This window comes from Ochotona princeps, chromosome 16 (assembly GCF_030435755.1).
Source record: "Ochotona princeps isolate mOchPri1 chromosome 16, mOchPri1.hap1, whole genome shotgun sequence".
Lineage (NCBI taxonomy): Eukaryota > Metazoa > Chordata > Mammalia > Lagomorpha > Ochotonidae > Ochotona > Ochotona princeps.
The window spans coordinates 54,049,869-54,070,288 of record NC_080847.1 but is presented as its reverse complement, the minus strand read 5'-3'; the positions used below and the strand labels follow the sequence as shown (position 1 = coordinate 54,070,288).

General features: G+C 48.1%; 1 protein-coding gene across 1 annotated transcript; it reads left to right on the top strand.

Annotated features, from left to right (window-relative positions):
- The first annotated feature begins 1,725 nt into the window (after nt 1-1,725).
- Nucleotides 1,726-16,189, top strand: SULT2A1 (sulfotransferase family 2A member 1). The gene is made up of 6 exons (XM_004597023.3): nt 1,726-1,861; nt 10,049-10,257; nt 11,432-11,558; nt 12,954-13,048; nt 13,426-13,618; nt 16,022-16,189. Exons 1-6 carry the CDS (start codon nt 1,726-1,728, stop codon nt 16,129-16,131), a joined length of 870 nt encoding a protein of 289 aa, XP_004597080.2. The 3' UTR covers nt 16,132-16,189.
- The last annotated feature ends 4,231 nt before the right edge of the window (nt 16,190-20,420 follow it).

Sequence of the window (20,420 nt, the reverse complement as noted above, 5' to 3'; positions counted from 1 at the left end):
TATGTTTTTTCTTTTCCTTTAGACTGTATTTTTATTGTTAAGTGTTAGATAAGTTGCAAAAATACAAATGCAGTAGCACTGTATTACGGATTAACATAGCATGTGCCTTGACCTTGGAGTTCTGCCTGAAACCCAAGGCCAACTACTGGAGAATGAAGAATAGTTTGCTCTGAAGTAGTATCTTACAGAACTATCTTTAAGAGCACCTGTGTAATTAAAACAATAAAATCATCAAACATCTGTGCATAGTCGCTTAGTCATAAAGTTAAAAATAGAACAATCGAATGTCTGTGCAGAGGCTCATGATGTGTCTGAGTAAATGAAGAGGACAACTTTTTGAGCTGTTGATGGTCACCAACTGAACGTGTCCATGTCTCTTTCCCTCGCCAACTCCACACACCCTTCTCAAGCTCCAAACAGGATGAAGCTGGCCCCCAGCACCCATCCAGCTCCCTGCTTGTGGCCTGGGAAAGCAGCTGAGGACGGCCCAAAACCTTGGGACCCTGCACCCGTGTGGGAGACCCAGGAGAAGCTCCTGACTCCTGCCTTCAGATCAGCTCAGCTCTGGTTATTGTGGCCACCTGGGGAGTGAACCAGCAGATGGAAGATCTCTCTCTCTGTTTCCCCTTCTCTTTGTAAAACTGATTTTTCAATAAAATCAAATAAATAAAAATAAATATTAAAAAAAAAAGAGGAGACAGATTCTATATCTGCCAGTTCATTTTCCAAATGGTGGCTGCAAAGGCTGCAGCTAAGCCAGTCTGAAGCCAGGAGCCAGGAACATCTTCCAGGTCTCCCACATGGGTGTAGAGTCCCAAGACTTTGGTCATACTTGACTGCTTTATCAGCCACAGCAGAGAAACAGATGGGAAACGGAACAGCCGGGACACAAACCAGTGCCCTGTGGGATCACAGTTCTTACAAGGCAGAGGATTAGCCAACGAAGACATTGTGCAATAAATCTTAATAATAATAATAGTAACCTACACCAGAAATGTTGCAAACAATAAAAAAATACAAAGAAAGGGCTCGATGCAGTGGCTCAATGGCTAAATCCTCACCTTACAAGCCCCAGGATCCCATATGAGAGCCACTTAATGTCCTGGCTGCTCAACTTCCCATCCAGCTCCCTGTTTGTGGCCTGGGAAAGCAGTCGAGGACGGCCCAAAGCCTTGGGACCCTGCACCCACAGCAGGGGAACTGGAAGAAGCTCCATTCTCCTGGTTTCAGACCGGCTCAGCTCCAGCCATTGCGGCCACTTGGGGAGTGAACCAGTCCACAGAGGATCTTTCTCTCTGTCTCTTCTTCTCTCTGTAAATCTGATCTGCCTTTCCAATAATAATAATAATAATAATAATAAGGAAATCTTTTTTTAAAATACAATGAAAGCTGTAGTCAAAATTTTTTAATAAAATCATTACAATATATGTGTTTTCAGCATTCCTTCCATGTGCCGGGCTTGTGATTCTGTTCCCGGTTTCTATCCACAAACTGAGACTCATTACCCCTACAGAATATCCTTGGAATGGATTCACAATTGCTCAACACCAGCAACCTGCTGGCTATTGCAACTTCCTGCTGTGTCACCCAGTGAATTTCGCAACCACATGGAAAGAGATTAACCATTGCTTCATAACCTGTATAATAATGAACATCCAGCAGCTGTGTAACACCCAGGCCTGGCTACAGCAGTGCACTACAACCAAGCACAGTGTGCTCGGCACCATGAGCGAGAAGTTCTTACTGTACAAAGGGATCCGCTTCCCTTCTCCAGGTTATGAACCAGAAGTGCTGAGATTAACGCAAGAGGAGTTTGTGTTCAAGGATGACGATGTCGTGATAATGACATTCCCCAAATCAGGTAAGCAACCAGGGTCATGACATGGCTGTGCCGGTACCCTGGTCCCATCAGGAGAGCAAGCATCACAGGGCTAGATCTATAACTCATGCCATTTATGTTCAGAAAAGATGGAAGCCAGCAATAAGGCAGTAGATGAGCGCTTGACATTGGGCGTTGGGGCGGGGAGAGGGGTCATCTCTGATGTCCAAGGGAGACCATGGGAGTAAACCCTAAGGGGAATCCTGTGATCTGGAAGGTCAGAAGACCAGTGATATCCCAACAGAACAAACAGCATCTAGGCCGGCAGGAAAAGAGTGAATGTAAAATTACCTGGTCAAGAGAGATATATATAGAGGCAGAGATTTGCTCATAAATTGGGAAGGAAAAAAAATTAAAACTTGGATCATTCCAAGAACTCCAAGGCAGTGGGTTGTATTTCCACAGGAGTGATGCCAGGGACTAGAAGCACAAAAAGTGGGTAGGGATTAAGGCAGAGGACGTTGGGAGGTCCATGACCCAGACAAGATAGGGGAGAGGGGCTCGGCAATGTGGCCTAGTGGCTAAGGTCCTCACCTTGATCCCATATGGCCGCTGGTTCTAATCCCGGCAGCTCCACTTCCTCTCTATCTCTCCTCCTCTCAGTTTATCCGACTTTGTAATAAAAATAAAATAAATCTTTAAAAAAAAAAAGATAGGGGAGAGGACTGACAGCTAGCAGCTGAACAAGACGTGGAGGCCCTTTGGGGTCTGTTCACAAGCAAGAAGTGGGGTACAATTCACAAGTAGGAAGTGGGGTACAATATCACTCAGCCCTGAAAAGCATAGAAATTTTTTAGCATAAAATTTCTTTTTTATTATGATTATGATTTTATGATACAGTTCCATACACCCTGGGATTTCCCTTATCCATCTACCCAAGTACCTGTCCTCTCACTGAGTTCTCCTCTATTATTACTATAGCATACGTAGTTCTGCATAAACAGTCATGTGCCATCATTGCAATGACATGATGGACAATGGCAGAGAGTCCAGCATCCTATTGTCAAGATACATTCAACAGTTTGATTGGGAGTCCATCTCTGGGCTGGAAGTAGACATGCAGACTGCATTGTAGCCTCACATCTGGATATGATAGTCTCCATTACACAGTTACTGTACATCCCCTCAAATGAAAAGCCACAATACAAAATCAACAGCAAGGAAGAAAAAAGACACATTTACAATGCCATAAAGTTAAATAACATGCTACTAGATATGCTGGTCTTCATTACGCAGTTACTATTCATCCCCTCAAATGAAAAGCCATAACACAAAATTAACAGCAGGAAGAAAAAAGAAATTTACAACACCATGAAGTTAAATAACATGCTTCTGAATGACTAATGTGTCGCTGAAGAAATGAAAAAGAAAATCAAGAATCTTCTTGAAGAAAATGTTGCTACTGTTTGACCTATGAGTCACTGGAGAAGTTAATGAGAAGAAAGTGTTTTGAAGAGATGCCTAACCAAACAAATCAAAATCCATGAGACACAGTTTCTGCTGATCTTTGTTGGTGAGATATGTCTCTTGTAGGCAACAGATAGAAGTTCTCTCTCTTTTTTAAAAATCCAGTCTATTAATCTATGATGTTTCATTGATAAATTTAATCCATTTACATTCAGGGCTAATATGAATGGGTGGTAATTTGGTTCTGTCATTGTAGCAATGGGTTGTTCATTGATTGAGTCTTCTGTTGTTATTTTACTGGGATGTTCTTCACATTTGCCTTTGGTTTTGGTGGGTGCTATTCCTCTTCTCTGTCAAGAGAACATCTTGAAGTATCCTTTGTAGGGCAGGTTTGAAAGAGGCATATTCTTTGAACTTTTCTTCACTGTGGAAGAATTGCATTTCATTTTCAAAGGCAATGGAAAGTTTTGCTGGGTACATTATCCTGGGCCGACAATTTTTTGCTTTTAGCATCTGGACTATGTCGCTCTGCCGGAGTCCAGCTGCAGATGAGTTTGGAGCTCGAGAAGGGTGCATGGAGTTGGCGATAAAGAAAGACACAGACACTGTCACTTGGTGTCTTCTTGCTTGAGCTCAAGAACAAGCTGTCCTTTTTATTTACTTAGGCACATCCAAGCCTCTGCACAATTGTTTGATTGTTCTATTTTTACTTCATGACTAAGTGGGTATGCACAGATGTTTCATTATTTTATTTTTTACTTCATGGTCAACCAGGTGCTCTTAAAGATAATTCTGTAAGTTACTATAATCAGTTTCTTTAAAGCAAGCCATTTTTCATTCTTCAGAAGTGGCCATTGGGTGACAGACAGGACTCCAAGGCCAAGGCACGTGCGCTTACTTGCTAATCAGTAATACATTCCTACTACATTTTATTTTCACAACTTATCTATCACTTAGTGGGAGAAATACATCAAAAGAGAAAAAACATAAAGATGTAAGACAAAAAGTTTCAAACATTCAATCCCCTACAACTGCAGGGTCTACAACCTCATAAACAATCAAACAATAATCCAAAGTATATCTCTTTGATGTTAATAAAATCGTCCTATATTTCCTCTAGTTAAAAAATTATGAAAGCGGCTAAAATAGCTACATTTTCTATGCTCTAAAGAGTTGCAAGGACAGGCTAACCTTTAAGGTCACAGTAACTATATTTTTTGCCATAGCAGTTTCCGCTCATACTCCCATTACTTCCATTACTTTATAAAATCCTTATTAAGCCCCTTCCCAGAAGGCATGCTACATGTCTGGGTCAGATTCTGAGGCAATGGTTAAGTACCCAATAAGGTGTCCAGAAATGGCATGGGCTTCATTGTGCTCCTGTGTGTAAACTGTCAAAGGCCCACTCACCAAGGCATTATCAATGACATTAACTCTCAAGTTCACATCGGTTGCAAAAACCGTCTCACGGGGCAAACATCAAAGCCTCAATAGATCACAGAATTCTTAGTGGGGTGCTCGAGTGTCCATGCAACCCGGGGGGTGAAACAGTGTCAAGGTGGTCAGAGAGACATCCGCCGGGCCTTGCCAAACAGCTGGAAGCTCCCCTGGGCCCTGCCAAACAGCTGGAAGCTCCCCTGGGCCCTGCCAAACAGCTGGAAGCTCCCCTGGGCCCTGCCAAGCAGGGGAGCTGTTCTCTTCACACCTTCGTGCCATCCACACCTACTGCACGGACCCCAGCATCACTCCATTCTCTTCTGGCCTGTAGAGTTTCCTGTGAGAGGTCTCCTGTGAATTTAATTGACATCCCTTCACATGTCAGTTGATTTTTTTTTATGTGTACATTGAAGAGAGCTTGATGATCATGTGTCGTGGTGAAGATCGCGTTTGGTCAAATCTATTGGGAGTTCTGTGCCCCTCCTGGATGTTGTTTCCCAATTCTTTCTCTAGATTAGGGAAACTTTCCCTTATGGGTTGCCTTGATTTAAAGAATTTGAGGTTTTCTGCTGAGGTACAAAAGATGAACTTTATTTACAGTACTTTGATTTGGCTAGTTTACCTCTGGTCTGCCTGGAACTGTTTACCCTATAATATAAGAAGCAAGTATAATATTCCATCGCCATATGGCTTAGGGATTCGTTTAAAACAACCACGTTAGCTAGGACTAGCCTTCCTAGACTGTATTAGTGGAAAAGTAACACGTAAAAATACTTATATCAATTCTAACTACAGATGTAAAAGAAACACTTAGGAGTTAGTGTTTTCCAAATGAGAATTATTAAGACAATCCAGTGCCAAGTACCATTCCTGGAAATTTTTACATATAACTGACCAGTCCTTATGTAATAAGGAAGCAGATACATATAAATAATTGCTGGCAGTAAGTTATGATTGTTGGGTTAAAAATAACATTGGGGGCCCGGCAGCGTGGCCTAGCGGCTAAAGTCCTCACTTTGAACGCACCGGGATCCCATATGGATGCCAGTTCTGGTCCCAGCTGCTCCACTTCCCATCCAGCTCCCTGCTTGTGGCCTGGGAAAGCAGTCGAGGACGGCCCAAAGCCTTGGCACCCTGCACCCACGTGGGAGACCTGGAGGAGGTTCCTGGCTCCCGGGTTTGGATCAGCGCAGCACAAGCCATTGCTGCTCACTTGGGCAGTGATTCATCAGACAGGGGATCTTCCTCTCTGTCTCTCCTCCTCTCTGTATATCTGACTTTGTAATGAAAAATAAATAAATCTTAAAAAAATAATAATAACATTGGAATATGGGACTTGGTGCCAGTTGAGTGGCTTTTTTTGTGTGTGTGGTGGTGTTCATTTGTTTTGATTTGAAACCTGGAAGTGGAGTAAAATTTGACTATTTTAAGTGAGCCTGTCCCCCCCCCCAAAAAAAGAATCAGGGTTTAAATTAGTGCTTGTACTGAAATTAATCACAATTGCTACTAATTCTCAACCATCTTTCATGTTTGAAAAAAAAAAAGTACAGCATATTGTAAAAATGCTAGCACACTTTTGTGCCTGTATCAAAAAGTCCTATTTATGGGTCCTATTGGTGTTGCTTGGTACCTGGGGTGGTGTGCTCCGGGAATAGGAGGGACCGTTGCAAAATGGCGGCTGGTCCAGGGCCAGGAGGCGGAGTTGGTCTCGCCAGCAGGTAAACTAGAAGTCACAGGGCTAGGCTAATGCCCTTGCTGTGATTACTGGCCTGTCACGTAGCGCCAAGTGGACCCATGGGGAGAAGTGATTGGTGGAGAACTGTATAAAAGTAGCCGGTAAAAGCTAGGCGCGGACGACAGGGGACTGGGACGACAGACGGACCGAAACAGGAAGACAACAGACGGACGGACTGGGACGGAGGGACAGAAGACGGGACGAGGGAGAAGGAGAACGGGCGGGAGGAAGGGTAGAAAGCAGCAAAGAGGGATACAGACAGAAGCAGTAAAAGCAGTACGGAGAAATACGGGCAGCAAGAAGGGTGGTGGAGAGAGAGCTGGAGGAGCGGGAGAGGAAAGCTTAGACCAATGGGGACAGGAGCAGCCGAGATAAGGATTCAAACACAGCCGCTTTTGGCAGTGAAGGGTCTTGTTGCAGTTCATGTTTTCCCGGACCCTAAAGAGTATGCCTCTTCTTTTTAGTTTCGCTGCTGGGCGGCGATGGGGTGGGGAAAATCAGTGCCCAGTCCTGAGTTCTTGATAAATTTGAAAGATAAAATAATGAGAAGTTGTAACTATGCTGAATATGAAATGCTGATTCTACGAAAAGGGTTTCCTTCCTTGAAAACATTGTCTGCCGACAATGGGCTTGAAAGAAGTGAGTGAAGACAGAAAACCCTGGCTTGAGAACTTTCTGAGAAAACCTTAAACATCACTTTATTTGAAATTAGCAAAAGGTTAGCTTCATTATGCAGCTTCTGTAAATCTTGATCTGTTTCACCTCAATCGGAACAAATTGACGAGGTTTGCATGCTGGCCACGCTTCCTGAGAGAGGAGTAGCCCTTAAGAAACATCTGGATTGTGGAGACCTGGGCCTCCAAGTCACAGTGGAATTCAGAAGGCTTCCAAAATCATGTTCTCTTCTAGGGCTGGCCTTGTTAAAGGACCTGCTGTGAGCAGGCCCCTACCTGCTGGCTGTTCAGTTGAGTAAATGGAGTGTTGCCCTTTGGTCGTGATTTTAAAACAGAGGAGCAGGAAACAGCAGAGTGGGATAGACTCAGTGCATTGGCCCCGTGAATGTAAAACTTTTATGATTCTGCTAGCAAACATGGCAATTAAAATGGTGTATTTATAGAAAGTAATTTAGAAACTCCATTTTATAATTTTCCTGTTCTAAGGTAAAATAATGCATTTAACAATATGGGAGTTGAGTTGGGGTGGGTGGAGTATTTTTAGTTGAAGTTATTCAGCATGTTTCCCTCATATTTTTTTTCCAATGGTCATTAAGCTCTTGAGACTCACTGTCATTTAATTTTCAGTGATGTAATCCTTTCATCTTTAAATTGGAATTGCCAATGCCTTGACCTTTTAGAACAATGTCTTAGAAAGAGGTTCTACATTTAAACCTCTTAAAAGTGGTATTGGATGTGAACTTTCATAGTTCTGAGCACTGTTATTATCTGGAAAAGGGTTTTGAAAGATCAATGGAAAGCTAGACATTTTAAGTGGAACATAAATATACTTTTTGATTCAAAAAATAAATGATTTTTCAAAGTAAAAAAAAAAAGAGAGAGAAAGTTTCCCTAATCTAGAGAAAGAATTGGGAAACAACATCCAGGTGGGACACAGAACTACCAAAAGAGTTGATCAAAAGTGATCTTCACCACGACACATGATCATCAAGCTCTCTTCAATTGAACATAAGGAAAAGATCCTTAAATGTGCACGTGACAAAAAATCAATTCACATGTAAAGGAATGCCAATTAAACTCACAGGAGATCTCTCACAGGAAACTCTACAGGCCAGAAGAGGATAGAGTGACATATTCCAGATGCTAAAAGCAAAAAATTGTCGGCCCATTGCCTTTGAAAATGAAATGCAATTCTTCCACAGTGAAGAAAAGTTCAAAGAATATGCCTCTTTCAAACCTGCCCTACAAAGGATACTTCAAGATGTTCTCTTGACAGAGAAGAGGAATAGCACCCACCAAAACCAAAGGCAAATGTGAAGAACATCCCAGTAAAATAACAACAGAAGACTCAATCAATGAACAACCCATTGCTACAATGACAGAACCAAATTACCACCCATTCATATTAGCCCTGAATGTAAATGGATTAAATTTATCAATGAAACATCATAGGTTAATAGACTGGATTTTTAAAAAAGAGAGAGAGGGCCCAATGGCGTGGCCTAGTAGCTAAAGTCCTCTCCTTGAACGCCCCGGGAGCCCATATGGGTGCCGGTTCTAATCCCGGCAGCTCCACTTCCCATCCAGCTCCCTGCTTGTGGCCTGGGAAAGCAGTTGAGGACGGCCCAAGGATTTGGCACCCTGCACCCGCGTGGGAGACCCAGAAGAGGTTCCTGGCTCCTGGCTTTAGATCGGTGCAGCACCGGCCATTGCGCTCACTTGGGGAGTGATTCATTGGATGGAAGATCTTCCTCTCTGTCTCTCCTCCTCTCTGTATATCTGACTTTGTAATAAAAATAAATATTTTTTTTTTTTAAAAAGAGAGAGAACTGCTATCTGTTGCCTACAGGAGACATATCTCACCAACAAAGATCAGCAGAAACTGTGTCTCATGGATTTTGATTTGTTTGGTTAGGCATCTCTTCAAAACACTTTCTTCTCATTAACTTCTCCAGTGACTCATAGGTCATACAGTAGCAACATTTTCTTCAAGAAGATTCTTGATTTTCTTTTTCATTTCTTCAGCGACACATTAGTCATTCAGAAGCATGTTATTTAACTTCATGGTGTTGTAAATTTCTTTTTTCTTCCTGCTGTTAATTTTGTGTTATGGCTTTTCATTTGAGGGGATGAATAGTAACTGCGTAATGAAGACCAGCATATCTAGTAGCATGTTATTTAACTTTATGGCATTGTAAGTGTGTCTTTTTTCTTCCTTGCTGTTGATTTTGTATTGTGGCTTTTCATTTGAGGGGATGTACAGTAACTGTGTAATGGAGACTGTCATATCCAGATGTGAGGCTACAATGCAGTATGCATGTCTATTTCCAGCCCAGAGATGGACTCCCAATCAAACTGTTGAATGTATCTTGACAATAGGATGCTGGACTCTCTGCCATTGTCCATCATGTCATTGCAATGATGGCACATGACTGTTTATGCAGAACTACGTATGCTACAGTAATAATAGAGGAGAACTCAGTGAGAGGACAGGTACTTGGGTAGATGGATAAGGGAAATCCCAGGGTGTATCATAAAATCATAATCATCATAATAAATTTTTTTTAAAGAATCAGGATTCTACCTGGGCGCCGGTTCACGTCCTAGCTGCTTCACTTCCCACCCAGCTCCCTGCTTGTGTCCTGGAATAAAGTAGAGGATGGGCCAAAGCCTTAGGACCCTGCACCCATGTGAGAGACCTGGAAAAGGCTCCTGATTTAGGATCAGCTCAGCTCCAGCCATTGCGGCCACTTGGAGAGTGAACTAGCCGATTTAAGATCTTTCTGTCTCACCTTCTCTCTGTAAATCTGCCTTCCCAATAAAAATACTTTAAATAATGGTCTTCTTCATGGCATGTGTGTTTTTAAAAGTCCATGAGACAGAAGTGACCCTCCTGGCTTTCCCTTCTTTCTCCAGGAACCAATTGGTTGAATTCCATTCTCTGCCTCATCCGCTCCAAGGGAGACCCCACGTGCCTCCAGTCACTACCGTTCTGGGCACGCACTCCCTGGATGGAATCCAAGTTCGGGTTTGAAACCCTCCCTACGATGGAGAGCCCACGCCTCATGACCTCCCACCTTTCACTCCACATGTTCCCCAAGTCCATCTTCAACACCAAGGCTAAGGTCAGTGCATAGGGACGAGGTCAGTCTCGATCCAGCCTTGCCAGGTGCTCACGCACCCAGGGATCGCCTGGAGATCTTGTGGAAACACATTCACTCACGGCAGGACTGGCAGTCCGCATTCAGCATCGACACACTGCCCCCACAGAGCCTACTCGAGGGCAGGGCACGGACCATGCCATGGACTCTGCTAGCCAGACGCCAAGGGTGGCTTGATATGATGCATCCGGGATCACACGTTCAGGACGAGCAGATTCTGTCACTATTTTACATGCTAGGACAACAACCCTGTTATTGCCTGAAGAAAACCAGCATCAGGACCCTGGTCTGGTGCCTCAGTGGCTAAATCCTCACCTTGCACATACTGGGATCCCATATGGCACTGGTTCATGTCCCGGCTGCTCCACTTCCCATCCAGCTCCCTGCTTATGACCTGGGAAAGCAGTAGAGGACGGCCCAGAGCCTTAGGACCCTCCATAGGAGACTTAGAAGAAGCTCCTGGCTCCTAGCTGCTGGATCATGGTTCTAAACTGTCTCAGCTCTGACCAATGCAGCCACTTGGGAAATGTACCAATGAAACCGTTTACCATATCCTTTTTTAAAGATCTGTTTATTTTTGTTGCAGAGTCAGATATACAGAGAGGAGGAGAGACAGAGAGGAAGATCTTCCATCCACTGCTTCATTCCCCAAGTGGCCACAATAGCCAAAGCTGAGCCGATCCGAAGCCAGGAGCTTCTTCCAGGTCTTCCACATAGGTGCAAAATCCCCAAAGCTTTTGGTCTTCCTCAACTTTCCCAGGCAACAAGCCGGGAGCTGTGTGGGAAGTGGAGCAGCCAGAACATGAACTGGTGCCCAAATGGGGTGCTGGAACCACGGATAGAGGATTAGCCTACTAAGCCACGGTGCAGGCCTCCTATTCATGACTGTGTTTAAAATGCACAAATACAAAACCAGCCACCTCACTACGCTTCCAGCCTCTTCCCTTTGTGAGTCGATCATAATGTCCCCAGAGGAAGGGACGATGGTCTAGCTGATGCATGACACTGTGGTGAATGTATGAAAAGAACAAGGCGGTGTGTTAACAGGGCTTGCCTCTTGCTCCATCTCTGCCGATCAAGGACGGGAAATGGCCACACTGATTTTTTTTTTCCTTCTTCTCCCGTCTTTCCACATAAGGTGATTTATCTCATCAGAAATCCCAGAGATGTTCTCGTGTCTGGCTATTTTTTCGGGCACTTTGTGACTTTTTCGATGCAGTCGGAGTCCCTACAGGAGTATTTTGAGTGGTTCTTGGAAGGAAAGGGTGAGTCTGCCCTCAGCCCTTCATCCCTGCACTTCGGCGATGCCTCGGCCTCTCCCCACACACCAGGCCCTCCTCTCCCGCTGGTGGCAGAACTCCGGGCAGCGCTGGCCCTGCCTGGCTGAGTCCTGGAGCCTGCAGGGCTCCCCGAGTGCCCTGCTCAGCATCTTCTCCCCGCTCACCTGGTCTCTCTGGCTTTCTAGGAACCTCAGCCCGCACAGTATAACTTGCCTGCTTCCCTCTTGTCCTCTCTTGGAAACACCCACCCAGATCTAGGCCCTCTGGGTTCCTCATCCCACCAACTGTCTGCATCTTGGTCGGTGTCCTCAGGACCACCTGAGGGGTCCCTGGCAACCACCCTCCCACCCCCTGCCTCTTGGAGACCAACTGCAATCAATGGCATTCCTGTGTGAGCTCATTTGTGTGTCTGTGCCTGGTTTGTTTCACTGAACGTGAAGTCCTCTGGGTGCACCTGCACACTGCAAGCGCAAATGTGTCTTTCAAGAGTGAACAACATTCCACTGCTGAGGGGAGATGCTCGGCATTTTCCTTATCCAGTCATCCCTTGATCCTTGATTCTATCAATTGTTGATTTCATTCATTAGATAAGTGACCCTAAAGGGGGGGTTCTTGTGTACAGTAGAAGGCTATTCAGCCTTTACAAAGGAGGAAAAGCTATCGCCGTCAGCGGCGTGGATGCAGCCCTAGGAGCGAAGCCAGCCAGGAGCACACACACTCACAAGCACCCTCGCACGTGGTGTCTCCGGACGTTGGCTGTGTCCCAGGAAGCAGCCGGGAGGCAAATGCTGTCTAATGCCCTGTGGCACTGACGGGCAGGTGCGGTGATCAGAATACCTGTGAGGGTCTGGGATGCTCCACGCACAGAGACATGGCACATACCGTGGTGACGGGCTTGCCAGTTTCCACAGTCTAAATATTACATGGTGGAGGTGGGTATTGAAATGTCACACTGCTCCCCATACTTAGCGCAACCACAGTGTGTCGCTCGCAGGAGGGGAGCGGAACAGAAGCCAACAGGACCGAGAGTGGGTAGGATGGGGAGATGTTGGTCAGAGGGCCCCCAGGTTCCGCTGTAGACAAGACGGGTAGGTTCCACCCAGACTGTGTGAGGGGGCAACTGCTGGAATGTGGCCACCAGGGTAAAATGGCCGGAACAGCCAGTAGCCAGAATGCAAGGCGCTGAGCGTGCCCGCTGGCTTTCTTTCATCATCGCACAACTTGCACCCGTAAACACTCTGCCCTCTGACATCACACTGCGGGCCACGAAGACACGCAAGCCTTATCTGTCCGCTCCCAGGAAAGGTGAGCGTGTGCGATGGGCCGCGTTCCCGAGTCCTGCAGTCTGTCACCCTCCCTGTTCCTGTCTCCCCTGTGCAGTGCTCTATGGATCGTGGTTCGACCACGTCCGCAGCTGGTCCTCCATGAGAGACTGGGAGAACTTGCTGTGGCTGAGCTACGAAGAGCTGCACCAGGTAACCCGGCCAGCGCGGTCAGCACGCACTTTCCACCGCCCTGCGCCTGCTGGGTCTTCATCCACACTGTCTGAGTGCCTCCTGGTTGCATCTTCAGCATCCTCTGAGCCATGGCCAAGGCCCTGGGCACTTCTGCCCTGAGGGAGGCCCCTACAGATGGCTTTGAGGAAACCCCTGCCAGGGCTTGCATCCCCCGCCCTGGGTCCTCCCTTCCTCGCCCGCTGCCCTCATCCCATTCCATCCTGGCTTGCTTCCAGAAACTTCCAGAAGTGGCTCCTCTCCTCCTCCCTCGCCCCTCCCCTGCTTGCCACTGTCAAACAGGACAGCATCTCTCTCTCTCTCTCTCTCTCTCTCTCCTCTCTCCCTGCTTCCCGCAGGACACTCGGGGCACCGTGGAGAAGATTTGCCGCTTCCTGGGGGAGAAGCTGACCTCGGAGGAGATTGGCTCAGTCGTGGAGCACAGCTCCTTCCAAGCTATGAAAGGGAACAAGATGTCCAACTTCATGGCACTGCAGCAGTACAACCTGATCAACGAGAAACACGAGGAAGGCATGTCGCTCCTAAGAAAAGGTGAAGGCAGACGGGACGGCTGCTCTGGGGGCGTAAGAGGGCGCAGAGGGCACAGGGAGCCCTGACCAGCCCACCTCCCACCTCGCGAGGCCCCTCCAGCACCCCTCTTTGGGCGAAACTCTGGGAAGATTTGAGCGGAGGTCAAACCCCCTGCTTGTCTCTCTTTAGAATTGGGTTTGAGCAGGTCGGGGGCAGGAGGTAGGGGAGGGCTGGGGGGCGGTGGTTCTACACACACTGGGGGATCAGCCAGCTACACCTGTCAGACTTGCAGGATTGACATGAGAAAGACAGACTAGGGCCACTTTGGGGGTGTCTTAGCACAAAGGTTCTGTCTGCCTCTCTGTCAACTAGGCTGTTGGGAAGGCTGTGTTCTCTATTATATGGCCACACTCCCTTATGGAAGGAACCGAAAATGAGCTGTGTAATTCACGGGCCGCAGTGGCCCCTCTGGCCTGCGGGAGGCGCTGTGGTCACCGTCGCCTTTCTGGTCTGGAAGGACAGAGTGCCTTTGCTGCTTGTATATTTGTGTTGGTTTCTCTCTCTCTCTCTCTCTCTTCTTACACCCCTCCACGATCCTTGGCCAAGCTTGAATGAATGACTCTTGAATTTGTTACCAAAGTAACACTTTTCCCCCCAATTTTGTGGAGTTTCCCCAAATCCACAGGAAAGGTCATACCGCCCCTGCCCCAACAGCATAAACATGTTTCTGTTCTTTTGGGTTCAGCGTCATCTCTCCTGCTAGAGGGCAAAACTTTCACTATTCATTGGCCTTCAGAATAATTGATTTCTCCCACCTCCTGTAATGTGTTACCACAAAGGCTAAGTTGAAAGCTTCCTATCTTTCATATCTAAGTGAAGTTTCCTAGTTTTTTTAAAAGATTTATTTATTTTTACTGGAAAGTCAGATATGCAGAGAGGAGGAGAGACAGAGAGGAAGATCTTCCGTCCACTGCTTCATTCCCCAAGTGGCCACAGCAGCCAGTGATATGCTGATCCGAAGCTAGGATCCTGGAGCCTCTTCTGGGTCTCCCATGTGGGTGCAGGGTCCCAGGGCTTCGGGCCGTCCTCCACTGCTTTCCCAGGCCACAAGCAGGGAGCTGGATGGGAAGTGGAGCAGCCAGGACATTAAATGGTACCCATATGAGATCCCAGTGTGCATAAGGAAACTACTTTAGCCACTAGGCTAACGCACTAGGCCATCTGTTGTTTTGTTTTGTTCAAATTTTTTTTTTTCATTTTGGACCTGGTGCCATCGCCTAGCCTCTAAAGTCCTCACCTTGAACACCAGGATACCATATGGGCACCAGTTCTAATCCCTGCTGCTCCACTTCCCATCCAGCTCCCTGCTTGTGACCTAGGAAAGCAGTTGAAGACGGTCCAAAGCCTTGAGACCCTGCACCCGTGTGGGAGACCCGGAAGAGGTTCTTGGTTCCCGGCTTCAGATCGGCGCAGCACCAGCCGTTGTGGTCACTTGGGGAGTGAATCATCGGACGGAAGATATTTCTCTCTGTCTCTCCTCCTCTCTGTATATATCTGACTTTTCAGTAAAAATAAATACATCTTTTAAAAAGATGTATTTGTTTTACTTGGAGAGTCAAATTTAAAGAGAAAGACACAAAGATTCCTCTGAGTCTCCCCTATGGGTACAAGGAAGGTCCCAAGGTTTTGGACCATCCTCTGCTACCTTCCCAGGGAGCTGAAAGGGGAGTGGTTCAACACGAACCAGCACCCATATTGGATCCTGCCGCTTGCAGATGGAGGATTAGCCAGTTGAGACACCATGCCAGCCCCAGAAAAGATATTTAGGTGGGGTGCCTGCAATGCGTGATAAGAGTTAGGGAGGTGCACAAGGTGGTGTGGCCTCACTGCCAGGTTGTACTGGTGGCCAGGCAAGACACAGATGTGTCCTTGAGAAGGGATCCAAAGCTGATGTGCCCCACAGATGTGAGGCAGAGCTGGACACCCCAGCAAGACAGAGAGTGCCAACCAAGAACCCCAAGGGGATGAACCCCTGGAAACCACGGAGGTGCCTCCACAGGCTGACACCCCAGGACCTCAGAGGACCTGGACGGGAGGCAGCTGGACCTGGCTGAGCTTCCTCCAGGAAAGCCAAGATAACCTACAGGGAGACAGGTCCACAGCCAAGTGACCAAGTTACAAGCTAGGACACCAGCCAGGGAAGCAATGATGTGTGTTTGGGCAATGATGTGTGGGTGTGCCAAGATGCCTGGGGGCACTGTCGCTGATGGACAGGGTCTAGGGCAGAAGGAGGTAGGAAGCCCTGTCCCCGTAGGCAGCCACTGGTCATGGTGGTCAGGCAGCTGCCGCCCCACTGGGAGGGCCCTGGCCACACTGAGCCTTAGCCCCCAGAGCTACCATGAGCCCCACTCTTATGCCTTCCAGGCATCGTCGGGGACTGGAAAAATCACTTCACGGTGGCCCAAGCTGAAGCCTTCGACAAGGTCTTCAAGGAAAAGATGGCAGGTCTTCCCGTGGAGCTGTTCCCATGGTAACAAGGTCCAGAATGTTCTGGAGCCTATGTGGATTCTACCACCTGTTCCCTGATCACTGTGACCTAGGCTGGGGGTGGAACACACAAAATCGAACCCGCAAATTTTCCCTTCCTTCCATGCACTCTCACTTGTTAAAAAAACACTGAGATTTTAAAAATAGAAAATAAAGGTACCTGTATAATCCCCTTTTATTTCCCGACACTCCAGCTTTGTTTTTTGAAGGTTTATTTAGAACCAGTTGCGATGGCCCAGAGGCTACAAGCTCACATTGCACGCACCGGCAAATCATTTGAGCACTGGTTCGTGTCCCGGCTGCTCCGTTTCCCATCCAGTTCTCTGCTTGTGGCCTGGGAAAGCAGCAGGGTATGACCCAAAGCCTTGAGACCCTGCATCCATGTGGGAGACCGAAAAGAAACTTCTGACTCCAGACTTTGGAAAGCCTTGGTGGCTTTTCCAGGCTCTCAGCTTGGGAACAGTGATGTGTCACAGCCCTCTGGTGGCCAGAGGGGGCATCACAACTCGTGCGTGGACACCTCCTTGACATCCAGTTCTGGGACCAGTTCAAACACTGAAGTACTCGGCAAAACACACACTATTCTGGAGTTATTTCCTGTCATGCATTTTCTTTCCAAGCAGCTCAGGGAAAGAGACGTTGGAGAGTTTTAAACGCATTGTTGACTGGCAAGTATACAAGCTGTTGTGGGGTGCGAGTGAGATCGCGCCAGACTAGCCTAGGGTATGTTAAGGAGTCTTTATTAACCAAGCTTGGTGAGAACAAGCCCACTAGAAATGAGCAAATGACAAGTCCGTATGAAAATTCAGGTCATTACCCTGAAGTCTATCCATGAGACTGAAGCTCTACATCCCAGTTTCCCCAACAATGTAAGTCATCCTAAGAGACATGCAGCAAACAGCCTGGGCACACTCACCTTTCCCTGGCTTCTCTGCCCACACTCCATCACTGCCAGGCCTCACCTCTGCTGGAACTCCTGATAGCACACAAGGTAGAAATACAGAGCATCTTAGCATTCATATCTTCACTGTCCCGCCCAAGCAGTGATCAGAGGATGAGGAATACAGACACACGGGGCTACCTGTCCTCAGAGTCTGTCTGTGGGAAGCCGGAGAACAAGCAGATGCTGGGGAGACCGAGAGCCGGAGTGTCAGAGTGACGGGAGCACGTGACCGAGAGAGTGAGCCCCTCCTATCATGGGCCTTTATGGGGGATTGTGAGGGGGGTGGTTACCCAATAGTGCAATACCGCCCCCTCTAGGTCCCAAGTGAGGAAAGGTGAGCCTGGGGGGGGGGGGGGCGGGAGGGCAGGAGGGAACACCTAGGTGGTGATGGGGAGTGTCTTCTAAGCTTGTGACCCTGAAGTAGCTGCCTACCCCACAACAAGTGACCATGATAAACAATGATAACCTGTGGACAGAGCAGTGGCACAGCACGCTGACCCCCTGCCTGTGGGGCTGGCATCCCATAGAAGCCCCAGTACAAATCCCAGCTGCTCTACTTCCCATCCAACGCCTTGCTTATGCGACCTGGGAAAGCAGCAGAGGATGGCCCAAAGCCTTGAACCCCGGCCCCCATGTAGGGGACCTGGTTGCTGGCTTTAGATCAGTTCAGCTCTGGCAGCTGCGGCATTCTAGGGGCATGAGCTAGTAGTGGCTAAAGACTTGTCTCTCATTGCTTCTTCTTGTGAGAAAATAATCTGCCTTCCCAATAAAATCAGTCTTAAAATTGTTGATCTTTAAAAAAATCTTCATATTTTTTATTTTGAATTTTTTGAATTATGTGGTACAATTTTGTATAGACTGGGACTTCCCCTGAAACTCCCACCCCCTGACAGATTTGCCCCATATTGCTACAATGGTATAACCCTTCATAAGGAGTCATAATTCCATCAGTCTCTTAAAGTGTATCCTAACATCGCTGGTACAGACAATGTCAGACAGTCCAGCATCCCGTTGTCTTCACATGTCCAACAGTTTCATTGGGAATCCATCTTGCATCTGGAAGCAGGGATGCATTTTCCATTGTACCCCCAAGTCTGGATATGGTAGACCCCAGTACTCCATCACTATACATGTCCATAACTGAGAAGCCATGAAACAAGGTCAACAACTGGTATGAGTTACTAGAACAGCTACAACCACCGCAACAAATAACATCACCGTGAAAAAAACGCGCCACTGAGTAACCAACACGTGGGTGACAAAAAGCAAACACAAAAGTCTTGGGCAAAATGATGCCACCGTGTAATCCATGAGCCAGCAATGGATTTGACAAGAGAAAAGAAAGTATTTGGAATAAATAAAACTGAAATAAAAAAACATTGAAACACATGGGATGCAGCAAAAAAAAAAAAAAAAATTTCTCTCACCCCTGCCCCACCCCATGCACTGCTCAGCTAGCCTGGAAGGAGACCCAGGGGGCCCCAGTGTGACATCACTGCAGGATATCACCTATAGGGCTCCGACCAGCTAGGGAACCATCAGGAACACCTAACTGCAGGCCCACGCCAATGCACCAAGTCACGAACCAGCTCCAAAGCCCTGGGTGGCCACACGTGCAGCCGGCAGGAGCAGGCTGGGGCAGGGGGCTCCATGTCTGGGCATCTGGCTCTTTTTGCCTAGCTCCGTTCTGTCCAGACCAGGGGAATGCCCGCCCAGTGTCTCTGACTGGCTGGAGCTCGGGCTGTTCCCGTAAAATGCCTCCATGGGGACCTCTTCCACTCTGTCCCACCTTCTACCCGCCCCCCAGGCTTCCTCCTTACCCCGATCCTGCCCACCTCACTTCCATCCCACCCCAAGCATCCACCAGGCAGAATTAAGCCCCACCTGCTGGAGACACACATGACACGTCTCTCCTTGAATGGCAGATTCCCCGCAGGAGGCGGGCACAACAATCTCCATGGAAACCACCCAGCGCGGTCAGGGTGGCTCCTGTGGGGACCTGGTCCAAGCTGAGGCAACCACATGCCTTCTCTTACTCTCCGCGCAGAGAGACAGAGAAATCCGTGCTGTGGGGCCCAGCACCTGTACAGGGGGCCCCTCTCACCAACCTTCCCTGCACAGGAATCCAGAAGCTTCTACAGGGGATGCTCAGAACCCAGCCTGGGGGGTGGGGGGGGACCAGGACTGGCTGGGAGGCACAGGTGCAACAGAGCAGAGACGAAACCTGAGGTGGGATCCCTTCTAATGCGCTCACTCTGGGTCCCGTTCATCACACATGGGGAGAGGATTAGCCCCCTCCCCATTCACAGAGAGCCCCAGCGCGTGCCCCACCCACACCCAGGATGCGCCAGTGACCAGAATGTCTTAGGTAAGGAGAGCCTGACATTCTGCCCTCAGCTACAACATAAACAACTTGTCACGTGTACTTCCCCCAACACACAAGGCACAATCTGATCCAATCCCCTGCCCTTTTGCTGAGGCTGCCCAGCCTAAGAGGATTAAGCCATTTGCTAAACGGAACCAGGACAGGGTCAGAGAAGAGGCTGTGGGGACACTCCAGGACCAAGATGCCACAGGAGGGGGACAGGGAGGGGTGAAGGGCCAGGCTCCTCCGGAGAGGCAGCCACAGGAGGGCTCCTTCAGGAACAGGGCTTACAAGATGCCCTTGAACTCCACACACCTGCAGTGGCGAGGCCCAGCCCCCTCATCACCAGGGAGCGAGGACTGAGCTAGCTTCTGAACTCTGCAATGATCCAGCAACCGAAGCCCACGTAGGACACACACACTCCGCATCCTGCATCCCACCTGGACCCCAGTTTGTGTCCCAGCTTCTCCACTTCCCATCCAGTTCCTGCTTGTGGCCTGGGAAGGTAGCAGAGGATTGCCCAAAGCCTTGGGAACCTATTCCCATGTGGGAGACCTGGAGGAAGTGCCTGGCTCCCAGCTCTGGCCTAGCCCAGCCCTGGCCATTGTGGCTATCCGGGGTGTAGGCCAAATAGACAAAAGAAATATAACAGGTATAGAAGTGAAATAACAGACATTAAAATCCCTCCCCCCCCAATACAAACCACATTCAGTGAGAGACAAGCTCACATTTCACGCTCAAGGACAATTTATTGTGTAAGTGTGGACTCAGTCAAAACTAAGGCATGGGTTAGAGGTGCGGTACTGGTCGGAGGGCTAGAAACAGGATCCCTGGGCAGACCCAGTGTGTTTCTCAGTGTGGGGGCAGTTGGCAGCTCTGGAAACTGAGGCTTCCCCAAGGGACAAAGCCCTCCTAGAAGCAGTGGCACTCGAGCACGGCCCCAGCTGCCCAGACGCAGGTGCAGCGCA